General features: G+C 35.6%; 1 protein-coding gene across 3 annotated transcripts in view; it reads right to left on the bottom strand.

Moving 5' to 3' along the window:
* LOC6642197 (CUGBP Elav-like family member 2) overlaps positions 1–6,622 on the bottom strand; it is a 59,320-nt gene extending 52,698 nt beyond the window's left edge. For 2 of the 3 annotated variants that reach the window (XM_023175605.2, XM_023175608.2), the window contains exons 1-2: positions 6,234–6,622; positions 955–1,202 (exon numbers count right to left, since the gene is read on the bottom strand). In XM_023175605.2, coding sequence (XP_023031373.2) covers positions 955–1,202; positions 6,234–6,574 — 589 coding nt within the window. In that variant the 5' untranslated portion in view covers positions 6,575–6,622. Of the gene's footprint in view, positions 1–954; positions 1,203–6,233 lie in introns of those variants that run through there. The other variant, XM_023175606.2, reaches the window with a different exon arrangement.
* Between the last annotated feature and the right edge of the window lie 6,082 nt (positions 6,623–12,704).

Here is a 12,704-nt window from a genome sequence, read left to right as displayed (position 1 = left end):
CTCTTAATAATTAAGAAAACAGTAAAACACTTGATTAACTTAAAGAGTGTGATAATATGGCTCATTACTAATGATCGCTGCAAGATTTTGAATATATTTCTGTTAAGGCAAAAAGCAGATCTTGTTGATAATCATTAATTGTTGATAATCATAATCAAACTGATTAGTAGACCGATATACTTTTTGTATTCCTCTCAACTAGGATTTTCCCTTCACTAAGATTACACATATTGTTGCCTTTCTCGTGTTTTGCCGTGTTTTAAAAAATCTCATCTTGCTTCAACACCTTGATGGTGTTATCTTTTCCTTTTTAGTTGGTAGTAGTTAATCTGCTTATAAGCACCATACGCACACACACACACGAATGAGGCATTCCAATCATGTTTTGCTGGCACATAGAACCAAAACGAACCCTGGCATGTGGGGCCATAAATATGCATAATACAATTTTTCCTGCACCTTCCTCTCTCTTTATTATTACTTTTTTCATAAAAGTTTGCAAGCAAATGCTTAAATTATTCTAATACAGGCAAAAATTAACCACGTCAGGATGGAGTAGGAGTGTGTGCATGAGTATGACTATGTGTTCCTGGCCAGAATATGAGTGTATGTGTGTGTGTGTGTTTGTGATGTGGTGGCAAGTTTTTGGCTCTCTGTTTATACACGCACAATTATGGCCAATTACCGAAAAGTTTACCCTCAACACCTGAACGGCAAAGCAAGTTTTAATGTCCCTCGCCAACAACATCAACATAATCGTATTACTTAATGTTTTTTATCGCCTCTTTATACCCCCCTTCTGCCCACATTTCGCCTTGTGAATTGATGGGCATTATAAAATTTCATTGAAATCCTCTTTCGTCTCATCCCTTTTCTCTTGGGGGTTTCACTCCGCCTCCATTTTTGCGGGCATAATCCCCACATTTGTATGCATCATCAGTTCGGGCGACTTACCTCGACTAATCGATGTGACCTTATCCCTAAGGACATTCAATGTATGCACATGTCCAAACTGCTCAAACATGCGACGTAACTTGGTCTCGTCCCAGGTTTTTGGTATTTGACCCACAAACATTTTAATATTATCCGCATCGGGTTGATCTTTAGTCAAATCATTGGAATTCGCCGAATCCAATGCACTAGTTTCCATGGCTTCCACCTCAATTTGTTCGACTTTCGAAGTTTGTTCGTCTATTGATTTACTGAAAATAACACAAGAGAAAAAAGTTAGAAGAGAAAAAGTCTTTATAGAAAGTTTAAAAACATCTCAACCTTTGGGATTATACTTTTTGGAGTTGAGCCTTTTCAAAAAGACAAGAAAGTTTTCAATACTTTTGTTCTGAATGTTATTACTTTAATGGGTTAAATTTGTTTTAGAAAGATTAATTTCAGGTAAATGACTATAAAGTCTAAATAAAGTCGATCTTTAAAATCAAATTGATTTTAATTATTTACTCAGTAGCTGTTGGTTTCATTTAAAAACATTAAAACAATTTAAATTATTGGTCACGTACACTTTCGGCGTTAGTTCATTATTTATTTGGACAATTCCACGAATTCGCTGATGTCATATGACCTATGTATGAAAAACGAAATGTTTTATCGCTGACCAATTGATAGGCACTCGTTAGCTATTGTTTACTATTGCTCTCCAAAAAAAAAAAAAAACTAGACCAGAGATAACAAAAGTTTTACTATATCAAATTTCACAAAGTCTTAAACAAATTGCAGCTAAGCGAATGCTTTGAAATCGAAACTGCAAACAAATGTTGCCAAATCGCCAACATATTCTCTTTCTATTCCTTTTTCTCTGCGGCTTTGCTAACTTCATTTGCTAATGACTATAAAACAAAATGAAATCTCCACAAATAAAATTGCTCATTCGCCCCGTAGTCCCATTCCCTCGCTTTGGTGTGTCTATCAAAGTTGCTTCTAACAGCATAAAATACAAATACTAATTGTTATTAGCAAAACTAATCTAATCTAAAAAGTTGTAAACGTTTTTACTCTTCTTTCTCTTTCTCGCTTGCTCCGTCTCTTTCTAAATTAAAGGGAGAGACTATTGGCTGGTTATATATTTGGGTCCATTTTGGGGTCAGCTTTAGCTGGTCAACGAAAAAACTTTCCTTTGCTGTCTGTTTGTGGTATGATTGTGTGTGTGTGTGTTTGTGTTGGAGTGTGGGTTGACAGGGTTGTTTTATTGGGTGTCCTTGATGGTGTACGAAATTGACTTTTGGTTAGATGTCAAATTGCCTGGCAACAGCCAAAATGGAGAAAAACTTCAACCAACTGAAGCTGATTTGTTTTCTAAGTAGAAGTTGTCAAGCAAGTGAGTGGTTTAATTGGTTTGTTATACTCTTGCCCAAAAAAAAGTACATTAACTGCTTTCAAAATGTTTTTAATGAGCAAATGTATGTATCAGTTACTGGCCCTGTATTGGCGCTTAGAAAAAACTATAAAAAGATGTTGTAGAAAGTGCATTCAGGTAATTAAGATAGGAAATCTATTTCTATTGTTATTTGGGCCAAAAAAAAAGACATAAAAGCCTCTACACATATATGAGAAATCATATTGGAAATGTGGGTATATGGAATTGTTGAAACCCATGCTCGAAAAGTTATGAGAGCCGCAAATTATCGGATAAGACGACTATGTTAAAAATAAATGTAATTATTTGACTAACCACAAAAGTGAATTATTATTGAAAGTAAGAGTAATGAAAGATTTGATCTTTGATCTATAACATCAATGATGGAATTGAATTTGATATATTCTATGAACATGATAAACTATGTATATAGACAAACGAATCGAAACCGTAGAAACTACAGTTTGGGTAAAATGTATGTCCTATCCAAAAGGAGTCGTTTAAGGCAAAGCTTACTACATGACCTAAAAGTTTTCGTTTTTTGGGGATTACAAATTATAGTTATTATATCTAGGACAATAATTTTTGTATATTTTTGTGATTTTTATTACTTGGCGCTTAATTAAATAATTGTTATTGTTTTAATCCTCCAAACTTAAGGTTAAGATAAAATAATACAATCATTATTATATTTCTGTATTAAAGTTTTAAATTAAATTAATTAAAGAAATGAAATTTATTAAGAAATTTTTGGTTTAACAGTGAAAACATTTTTTCTGATTATTCCTTCTAATAAGATTCATGATAGAATTGCTGACTCTCTTTATTTTGAATATCAAGCCTATCAAATTCATTCCGTTTCATCTAAAATGTATGCTATTTAGGAAATTACTTCCTATTTATATTGTAAATTTCTTCATTTTCCAATTTCCTCCCCTATAGCAGAACATTTCTCCCACCCCATCCTCAATTTATGAACTGTAACAACCCTCCACATCGACTACCCCAGCGAGCAGACGATTCCCGCGAGGCAACTGAATGACAAAACGAAATTAATCTATTAGAGGCAAGAATGAGGAAATCAGAATGTTGCAGGAAGCATTTCGTCTGAAAATTGTCTAATGTCAAGGTGATAAATTTCATGCCTGCAAGTCAAAAATGCAAAAAAGGAAAAAATTGGGAGAAATCCAAAATTAGGCCAAGTCTTTCTCAGTGTCGCGTAATCCGTCTCTCTGTGTGTCTTTTGGCCCGAAAGAGCATAAATCACAAAATGGGAAGCATTTACGCATTTTACGCAGCCAATTTCACTTTCTTAGTCTACTTTTGGCATAAATTTACGCCTGGAAACGAGACAATCGCATAAAAATGACTGACTAAAAGAAACAGAGAGGGAGGTGTTGGCTGATGTGGTATCAAAAATATAAAGAGCGAGCGACAGGTGTCGCCCTTCGAGCCCTAAGCAATTATTTCTTCTTTCTGCCTTGTGTGGGACTTGGGGGAAATTCGGAGCCAAAGTGAAATAAAGCCAACTAGTTGCAATTATACGCGTTCTCTCTGGTTCTTGCTTTTGTTCACTCCCAGGTATACTTCTCTTGAAGTTCTCGGAGTCTCTTGAGGCCTTTCTCTGTATTAATAATTCAGTTTCATTTAAATGCGTTCTGGTCACAGGCTCTTAATGAGAAAATCGCCTGCGGTGAAAGCGAGACATAGCAAGAGAGATATACCTACATTTATAGAGAAAGAGAGAGAAAGAGGGAAAGATATAGATGGCGACATAGGATAGCAGGTGCTTTTTTGTAAGGCAATCATGATGCTGATGCTGATGCTGCCCCTGATGTTGATGTTGATGATGATGAACATTGCTGATGATATCGCTGCTCGATGGATAACTCAACAACTTGAATGCATGACAATATCAGGCGAATATGCACAGTGGTTTAAAGCATATACAAAAAATAGAAACGTCGGAATCAGTCACCTCTGTTCTTTCCCCTTTTAGGTTTCTATGACTTGCTACAATAGTTAGCTAATAAATGGAATAGCATCTTAAGCGAAGTGTCTGATTTAAGTGGCTTATTTAAATTTAGCTATTTTTTGTTATCTACATATATAGTGCTTATCATATTTATAACCCTCCCAGCAATTTATAGGTTTTTAATGGCAAATCTTTAAAACTTCTCGATTTTTTACCCACGATGCAAATATTTCTTCGTAGTTCTACCTAGTTCTTCTAACTACTAAATGATAATAAGTCAAATCCTCCTGAATCTACACTTAACTTCTACGTATTAGTTTCCAGTTTTTAAGAAGTTGCAAATATTTTCTAGAATTTTTTTCCTTATTTGTTCCACTGTGTGTCGTCCACTCGCACTCTGTGACAACGTAGCCATGACGTGGCATTTAATTTATGGATGGCAGTTTGTTATGCCGCGCCTGTCGCAACAAAAACAAACAGTTCAGAGATAGGCCATAGAGCGGGTGATAAGCATGGCAAGAGGGGAATCGAGTTAAAGAAAAAAGAAAAACCACTGGAGCTGGACCCAGGCCTGAGGACACCAGGCCACAACAGACCAGACCAGACCAGCAGCAGTAACAGGCGACGGAGACGACAACTGGAAGGAATATAAAAATGACCCAACATAAATTTAATATTCTTGCTTGATTATTTAATGGCCTAGCGATATATATATGTATGTATGTATGTATGTATGTATGCAGAGGAACGGGAAGTGAAGGAGGCCTGTGGTTAAACCAATTTCTTCTAGCCACCAACAGAAATCTCCCCCTGCAGTTATTATCGTTAACATTAAAATTATAATTACAATGACCTGCCCCGTTGAAAATTATAATGATGATGATCATCATAATCATTATCATCAAACATTATCCATTGATGGTTGATTGTAATAGGTTTCGGACTGACTGACAAATTAATAACCTTAATGCAATGCCAATTATCATTAGCCCACTTAATGTCTGAAGTTGCACATTGTCACTTATTTTAATTGAATCAAGTTGAATGGCAAGATGAAAAGCTGGCAAGTGCCAAGTTATGGCGTCAATATCATGGGTGGTGGCGTTATGGTAAGAGAAGGATAGTGGTAAAGCAAATATCCTGCCCGCCTCAAACTCAAACTCAACTCAGCTGAGTTGCGTTGAGTCTTCAAGGTTTTTCTATTTTTATAATTTCCGGCCAAAAGGAAGTTGACAAATAGAATATGCCGCGCGGCCAGTGAATAACAATTTGAAATGTGATAGCCAACTTGTAAAGAGGGGCGGGTGCAGCATTGAAGGGGAGACTACAGTACAGAGGAAGCAACGGGAAATTGAAATATTCTATATGCAAAAATGATAAGAATTGAATTAACTAAAGGAGAAGGGGAAGTTTTCGCTTTATGGCTTACCCTGAAAAGTATGCTATGACAAATGGTGAGAAAGAGCATAGGGCTAAAAATATTCTAGTCGTATGTTTTTTTAATACTCTTTTGATTAATATTAACTCATTATGGAACTTAAGACTTCCCGACAAAATGGGCAAAAAGTAATCAGAGAAACTTCAAATTTTGGTGTAATATTTCTATTAGAACTTTCGACATTAAAACTAGATACATTTCCATTTGTACATTTTCTTATCTGCTTAATAAAATATAGCTTGATTTTCGTTTTCCTTATAGTTTTCTTTTTTCAATGACTTCATTCCTCATCATTTATGTTGCGTACTTTTCAGGGCTGCCTATAGCGACATAACAATAAGTCTATGTAACTGTAAAATAAATCATTTAAATGCAATTTGGTTAGACATTAGTAGCTATTAACTTGAAACTCCTATTTTTATAACCCACTGCTTTTTTTTTGTTTTACTCACCGAATCGGCAGGCTAGGGGCAACAACAACAACAGCAGCAGCAGCAGGAGGAACAGGGAGTGCAGTTGCTTCTCCTCCTTGTACCAATCCTGCTGGGGCAGCAGCAATAGTTTGGTCTACTAATGAAGTTCTGGAATTAATGTTGGAATTTAGCAAAGTCGTCGTTACGCCATCCGCTGTGGTTGCTGCGGTGCTGGCGATTGTTGCAGCCGTAGCAGCGGCAGTTGTTGATGGTGCTGGAGTTGATGTTGCTGTTGCTGGCGTTGCTGCTGTTACTGTCGCTGTTGTTGCATTGGAATTTATTTGGTTGTGCAAAAGTGTTTCAAACAATGTTGTCGGCATTGTAGTTGTAGTTGGTGTTGTTGCCGCTACTACTGCTGCTGCTGCTGCTGTTGGGATAATGGTGTTGCCGCTGTTTGTGGATGGTCGCAAATATGGATGAAAACTTTTTGCAGCACCTGTAAATGTTGTCGTTGTTGCAATGGCGCCAGAATACTGTAATTGTTGCTGCTGCTGTAGGTTGTTATTGTTATTGCTATTTAAATTATTATTATTATAAAGCACATTGTTGTTGTTGTTGTTGTTGCTGCTGCTGTTGGTGTTGCCATTAGCAACATGGGCAACAGGTGCCGTTGTTAGCATTGTTGTTGCCTGTGTTGTTGTTGTTCCTACTGCTAATGCTCCTCCTGCTGTTGCTGCTGCTGCTTCCTCAGTTGGAGTTGTTGCTGCCGCTGCTGTTGGTGTTGTTGCTTCTGTTGCTGGAATGCCGCTTTGCAATTTCAAGGATTGCAACATCATTTATTTTATTTCCTCTTGTTTTCAATAGTTGTTGTTGTTCTTCTGCTGTCTCTTTTTCAGTGTCGTTCCCTCTCTCTCTTTCGCTAATTACTTTTAGTGCCGCATTTGACGACGCTTGCTTTTTAATTTGCTTTTGGGTTTTTAGTTTTTATTAAAATTGTATATTATTTTCGCGCACTTGCAGCTGTCCTCAACAGCGTGAGAAGAGGAGAGTAGAGATGAGGAGACGAAAGGATAGAATGAGAGTCCTCTTGGAGACTTCTCTTGTTTTCTAGTTGTTGTTATTTTTTCTCTTTTCCTTATCCCTTTTGTTTCCTATCACAGTTTTATCTTCTCACAATTAGCTGACTGAGTTTTTCCTCCTTTTGGCTTAGTTTTTATTTACTTTTTTTTTGTGTATTATTTATTTGATGTAACTGCACTTTGCATTTACACTTGCTTCCAGTTTCAACTGTAATTAAATCTAAAAACGAAAATAAAAAAATGTAAAGTGTTTGTTAATTAAAATGAACTTTAATTTACGTGCAAGAAATTTTTATAACAAAATAAACAGCAACAGAAGGTGCAATACTTAAAACCTTCATTCCACTTACACTTAATATTTATATTATTCTTAGCAAGTTTTATATTAAACTCAATTACTCATTTGATTACTTTTAATCTAGTATTTTACGGTATTTTTATTATCTATCAATCTGATAAATACACATTACTGAGGTGAGCTCTATCTGTTTGTCTGTCTACTGCGAAGTGCACACGATCGATCACAAAGCTAATTAAAATTTGTCAAAAAGAAAATCAAGAACAAAAATACAAAGAACAACGAAACCAAACGGAAAGAATAATGATAAAAATGAGTGATAAGTTATTTATATATACATTGAATAGAACTTGGATCGTCGTTATATCTTTGGCGAAAAGTTTTTGAGGGCCATTTATGAACATCGTTTGAGAAACAGATAGATAATCAGAAGACAAATGATATTTAACAAATCTGAATTTCATCTCTGAATTTGAGATTGTCATGTGTAGCTAGTCTGGGGTGAAATTATTCCCTCAGGTGCTGTTTATTTAATAAGAACTTTCGGTACTTAAATTGTACTCGGTACTTAAATAGATGGAATACAGTTTTTCATAAGGTGGTATTTCCTGTGTTCAGCCTAAGCAAAATTATGTAAATTGTATGAAGAAGTGCCTGAATAAATATTCACGAATACTCTAAGAGCAATCAAATAAACTTAATGCTTGATCGACAACTCTTTGCTTGTTATATGCTTTTTCTCTATTTTTTTTTTTTGTCATATGTCACTTCATTTTTCCTCTCTATGACCTTCTATAGTTTTACACATAGTTTGATGAACTGGGTACCTTAGTCCTAGGTTCTAAATGTTTTTGATAAGTTTTAACAATTGTTTGTATATCTGATATATTGGAAGTATAAATGTTGAGCTATACAGGTCAAGGAAAATATGCCTTATTATATACAATTTATGGATTTTTCAATTGTTTTATTTAGTTACTTATTTATTTAGCTAATACCTAACAAATGACTCACTAAATGGCTAACATTTTAATAGTTGAAACTCTTGATGTCATTTCAGGCAAAGCAACATTTGACAAGTTAAAAGTTTGATTAGTATTTCTACATAATTATTAAATTGTCAATAACAATTTGTCCTGTCTGTCAGCTTAAATTATTTTGCGTTTAAAGTCTACCTTTCTCTACCGTTTTAACTAGTAAATACTTGTGTTAGCAATTGAGTAATATTTATTAATTTTTTAAGCTCACTTCAAGCACAACCGCAGTCAAAATGGCTGCCAGTTGCCCTCTTAATTCCTGCCCACTTCATACTGCCCTTGGGCTGTAGTCGTGGTGGTGGTTATCCTGCTGCTAGCTGCCCTGACTAACTGCATAGCTAAGCGCATTTTGAATGGAAAACAACATATTGACAGTCTGACCACAGAAACTCTCTCGGCCCACTTGACTGTCTGGATTCAAGTGCTACGCTTTGATAGATATACACACACACACACACACACACATACTCTCACACGATGGCACAACAAGCACACACACAAACATATACTACATACTACTAATGTTTATAGCTGCTGCCGCTAAACAGATAAGCATTTTGAGTGCTCTCCTTTATATATAGTATACAAACTATATATACATATATACTTCATGTGTGTGAGTGTGTTTGTGTGTGTATGTATGGCACATACTCATCATACTCACAGCGCATTCTAAGAGCTAGCTCAGTTGGCCGCATAATGTTTGAAGGCCCCAGCTAATTAGTTAAATTGAAATCAAATTATTTGTTGTCGCACTTGACTGGCCACAGGCATGGGCGCCTTAATTAACGCGCTTACACATAAACTCGCCAAGAGTGAGCGAGCTAGAGAGAGTGGGTTTTGAGTGAGTGGGAGTGAGTAGGGCAATGGGGTTAAGGGGAAGGTTTTTGGGGAATCAAGGCGAATGATTCGCTTGCAGGGAAAGCGATTAAGATTACGCTTATTATGTTACTGTGTAAGTAAGTAGCTTGTCGACGACATGACAGTCTCTCAAGTGTCTTCAAAATGGAAATTGATCAAGCGGAAATGCAAGTTACGAAATTTAACACGAAGAGTGCTTTAAGTGCTTCAAAATATGCAATACAAAATTAATGCAACACGAATGGCTTAAACATTACAATGGCAGCAGTATGCTAATTTGTATAACAGTTTGTATACCAACATAACTGTAATACCACATTTTGTATAACAGTTAATATAATGTACTTTATTAAACTGCTTTTTTTGATATTTTGAAAGTTTTAGATATCCTTTTCATATATAATTTAAGCCAAAAATAAGAAATTATTATTCGTTATTATTAATATTTTATTATTTAGTAGCTTTGTTAAAAAAATAAATAAATAAAACTGTTGTTTAGCAAATTTGTGATGCTAAATTAAGGCGTGTATAACACTTTTTGCTTTAAAACTATTTAAATAAAATATAGTTTTAGCCATATTTTAGTTTCCAAGTATAAGGATCAGCTTGTGTAAGCATAAAACAGACTAAACCTCTAAGCAAAATATTCATTCTTTTATTTAACAAATATTAAAGAGTAAAATCTATTCAATTCAATTTGAATAACACCATAGCAGTTTTCTTTTTAAGTATGTTTTTTCTTTGGTCTAAAATTAGTTAAACTTCAATTTAAATAGCTCACACTCTTTGCGTTCCGTTTGCTTTGAAATGTTTTATTTTGTTGTATCTCGCGATATTATCGCTGTGAAAATTCACCAGTTTTTCTATTATTTTTTAATAAATATGCAATGTTTTTTGCTCATTTTCCTAGTGTCTCTTTCTCGCTCTCACACTCTGTGTTTTGGCTTTTATTTCGGTGTTTCGCTTTTATTTTTTATTTATTTTTGTTTATTTGGCTCCGTCCGCTACTCTTGGCCAAACGCGGGCAACTGTCGCCATCATCATTCGCATGGTTGTCGTGCCATGAAACGCTTGTTGCACCATTTCTCCCCCTCAAGGCAAATAATGAAAGAAAGAAAACGAAAACGAAAATAACAAGCGTGTTAGGAAGGCAGCGCGCCAACGGTTTGCCAGCGGCATGCTACTGCTCTAGCTTCTGCTCCTGCTCCTGCTCCTACTCGTGGCTCTGCTCCTGCTAGTGCTGCTGTCGATGCTGCCACGCGCTTATCCCAATGCCACCATCAAACGACGTCGACACCAACAACAACAGCAACAACAACAGCGACAACAACACCCACATCGACATCGACATCGGCGCCATCATCACCATCATCGTTAGATTTAGGGTATTTCGTATAATCGAGAATATTGCATTGGAGAGCCAAAATGGAGTGACAAAGTGACCTAACCTAGTATAATGCAAGACTTTAGCCTTTAAAAAACATAAATTTTGACTTCCTTATGACAGTTTGATATTTCAGACTATCTAAAAAACTTTCTAAGAAACCAGATGTAATACATTTTGACCTTATAAACGGCAAAGCTTAAGAATCATATTTAAAACAAAGAAGTTTTATTACTTTTTTTTTGCTTTTCTTCACTTAATTTGAAAACATTTGCAAATTCATTTCAGTACCGAATTCATGACAGATAATTATAATTAAACATATTTTGTGTAACGAATAAAATATTGCTTAAAACATATCGAAAAAAAGTTAAAAACATTTATATACATATTCACTTTATGGTGGAATCGAATGCACTTTAATGCTTCTACACATATTGAAAGACTTTAAATATATTTTTGTTGAAAATATGAAAATTTAATTAAATTCAGAACACACTAGAATGATGTTACCCCAATACCTCCAACAAAATTTCTAACTTTATTTAAGATTTCTCCATAAATTTTTAATTCAAAAATGTTGATAATGATAATGTTTAACTTCTGTCAATGGAATAAACTAGTAATATGTATATCAAATAATCTAATCTAATTTAATAATCTAATCTAATCAGAACGAATCGCATTTAAAACACTTTAAGCAGATTTTTAAATGGTAATTTTTTAAGCAAATAATAGGTGATTAGCACCTAATAATAATTAAAAAATAAACGATTTTTAAAAAAAGAAAGTTTTTTAATATGGTTCCAAAAAAGAGAAAGCATTGGTTTTCGCGTTAAAACAAAATCAAAGGAACAGACAAATAGAAATTGAAATTTTGTTCCTTAACAAATTGTACTTCAATGAAATACCTATCATCACGGTTATATGGCTAGAGTATTTTCTATTCGTTAAGAAAAGAAAAGTGCTGTGAAAAAAAGTACCAAGTGCTCCCCCCTTTCTGCTTATATTTGCTGCTTGCATTATGAGCAGTTATCGTCTGATGCTAGCCCCTGCAGCTTTAACAGCCCCAACGCCCCCACTAACACTATGATGCCTCCAGCTGGGAAAGGATGGCGGGCGTTAAGAGGGAGGGAGGGGACGTCCTGTGAGGCAGCAGCTGTGTGTTATCCTCGGTAGTTGCTGCTGCTGTCGCTGTCACCTTGTAATTTTATTTATCTATTGATTATTGAGTAGTATCTCTTTTCTATTTATTTGCCTTTGTTTGCACACGCAGCGATGACACTCCTGTTACTCTCCTTGCCCCGCACCTCACCCCATAGGACCGCATCACAACCCCTACCCCGTTCGCTTGCCTCTCACAGTTTTTGTATCTTTTATCCCTTGGCATTTTTATTAAAAGGAGAAGAATCTCACTCTCATGTGGGTGTGTGTGTGAGTGTGAGTGTGTGTTTGAATATATTTTGTGCCTCTGGCTGTTTTTTAATTAACTTTAGTGACAATATTTTTGCCTAGTTGCCTTTGTCCTTTGCTTCTCTCTGTCTATCCTTTATACTTTCGCCGTCTCTTTCTCCTGATGTCCGTCTCTGAGATAATCAAACTTTGTTGTATGTAAATGTGGGCAACTGTGTCTTGGTCTAGGGCTTATAGTAACCTCTGACCCAAATTCTATTTGGGGGCCTCATTTTTTCCAGTTAGCCAGTTGCCATCTTCTTCTCCTCCCCCCTCTCCAGAGTGTTTGAGTGTACGCTTCCTCTGACAGTTGACAATGCTGTTGACATCTCGTAAAGACATCACATGTCTAAGGGTGCATTGTACCCACTGTGCAATGACTGCCATGTCTTCTACTGC

This window comes from Drosophila willistoni (genome assembly GCF_018902025.1).
Source record: "Drosophila willistoni isolate 14030-0811.24 chromosome 2R unlocalized genomic scaffold, UCI_dwil_1.1 Seg167, whole genome shotgun sequence".
Lineage (NCBI taxonomy): Eukaryota > Metazoa > Arthropoda > Insecta > Diptera > Drosophilidae > Drosophila > Drosophila willistoni.
The sequence above is the reverse complement of the archived record's forward strand: the minus strand, read 5'-3'. Positions and strand labels throughout refer to the sequence as shown.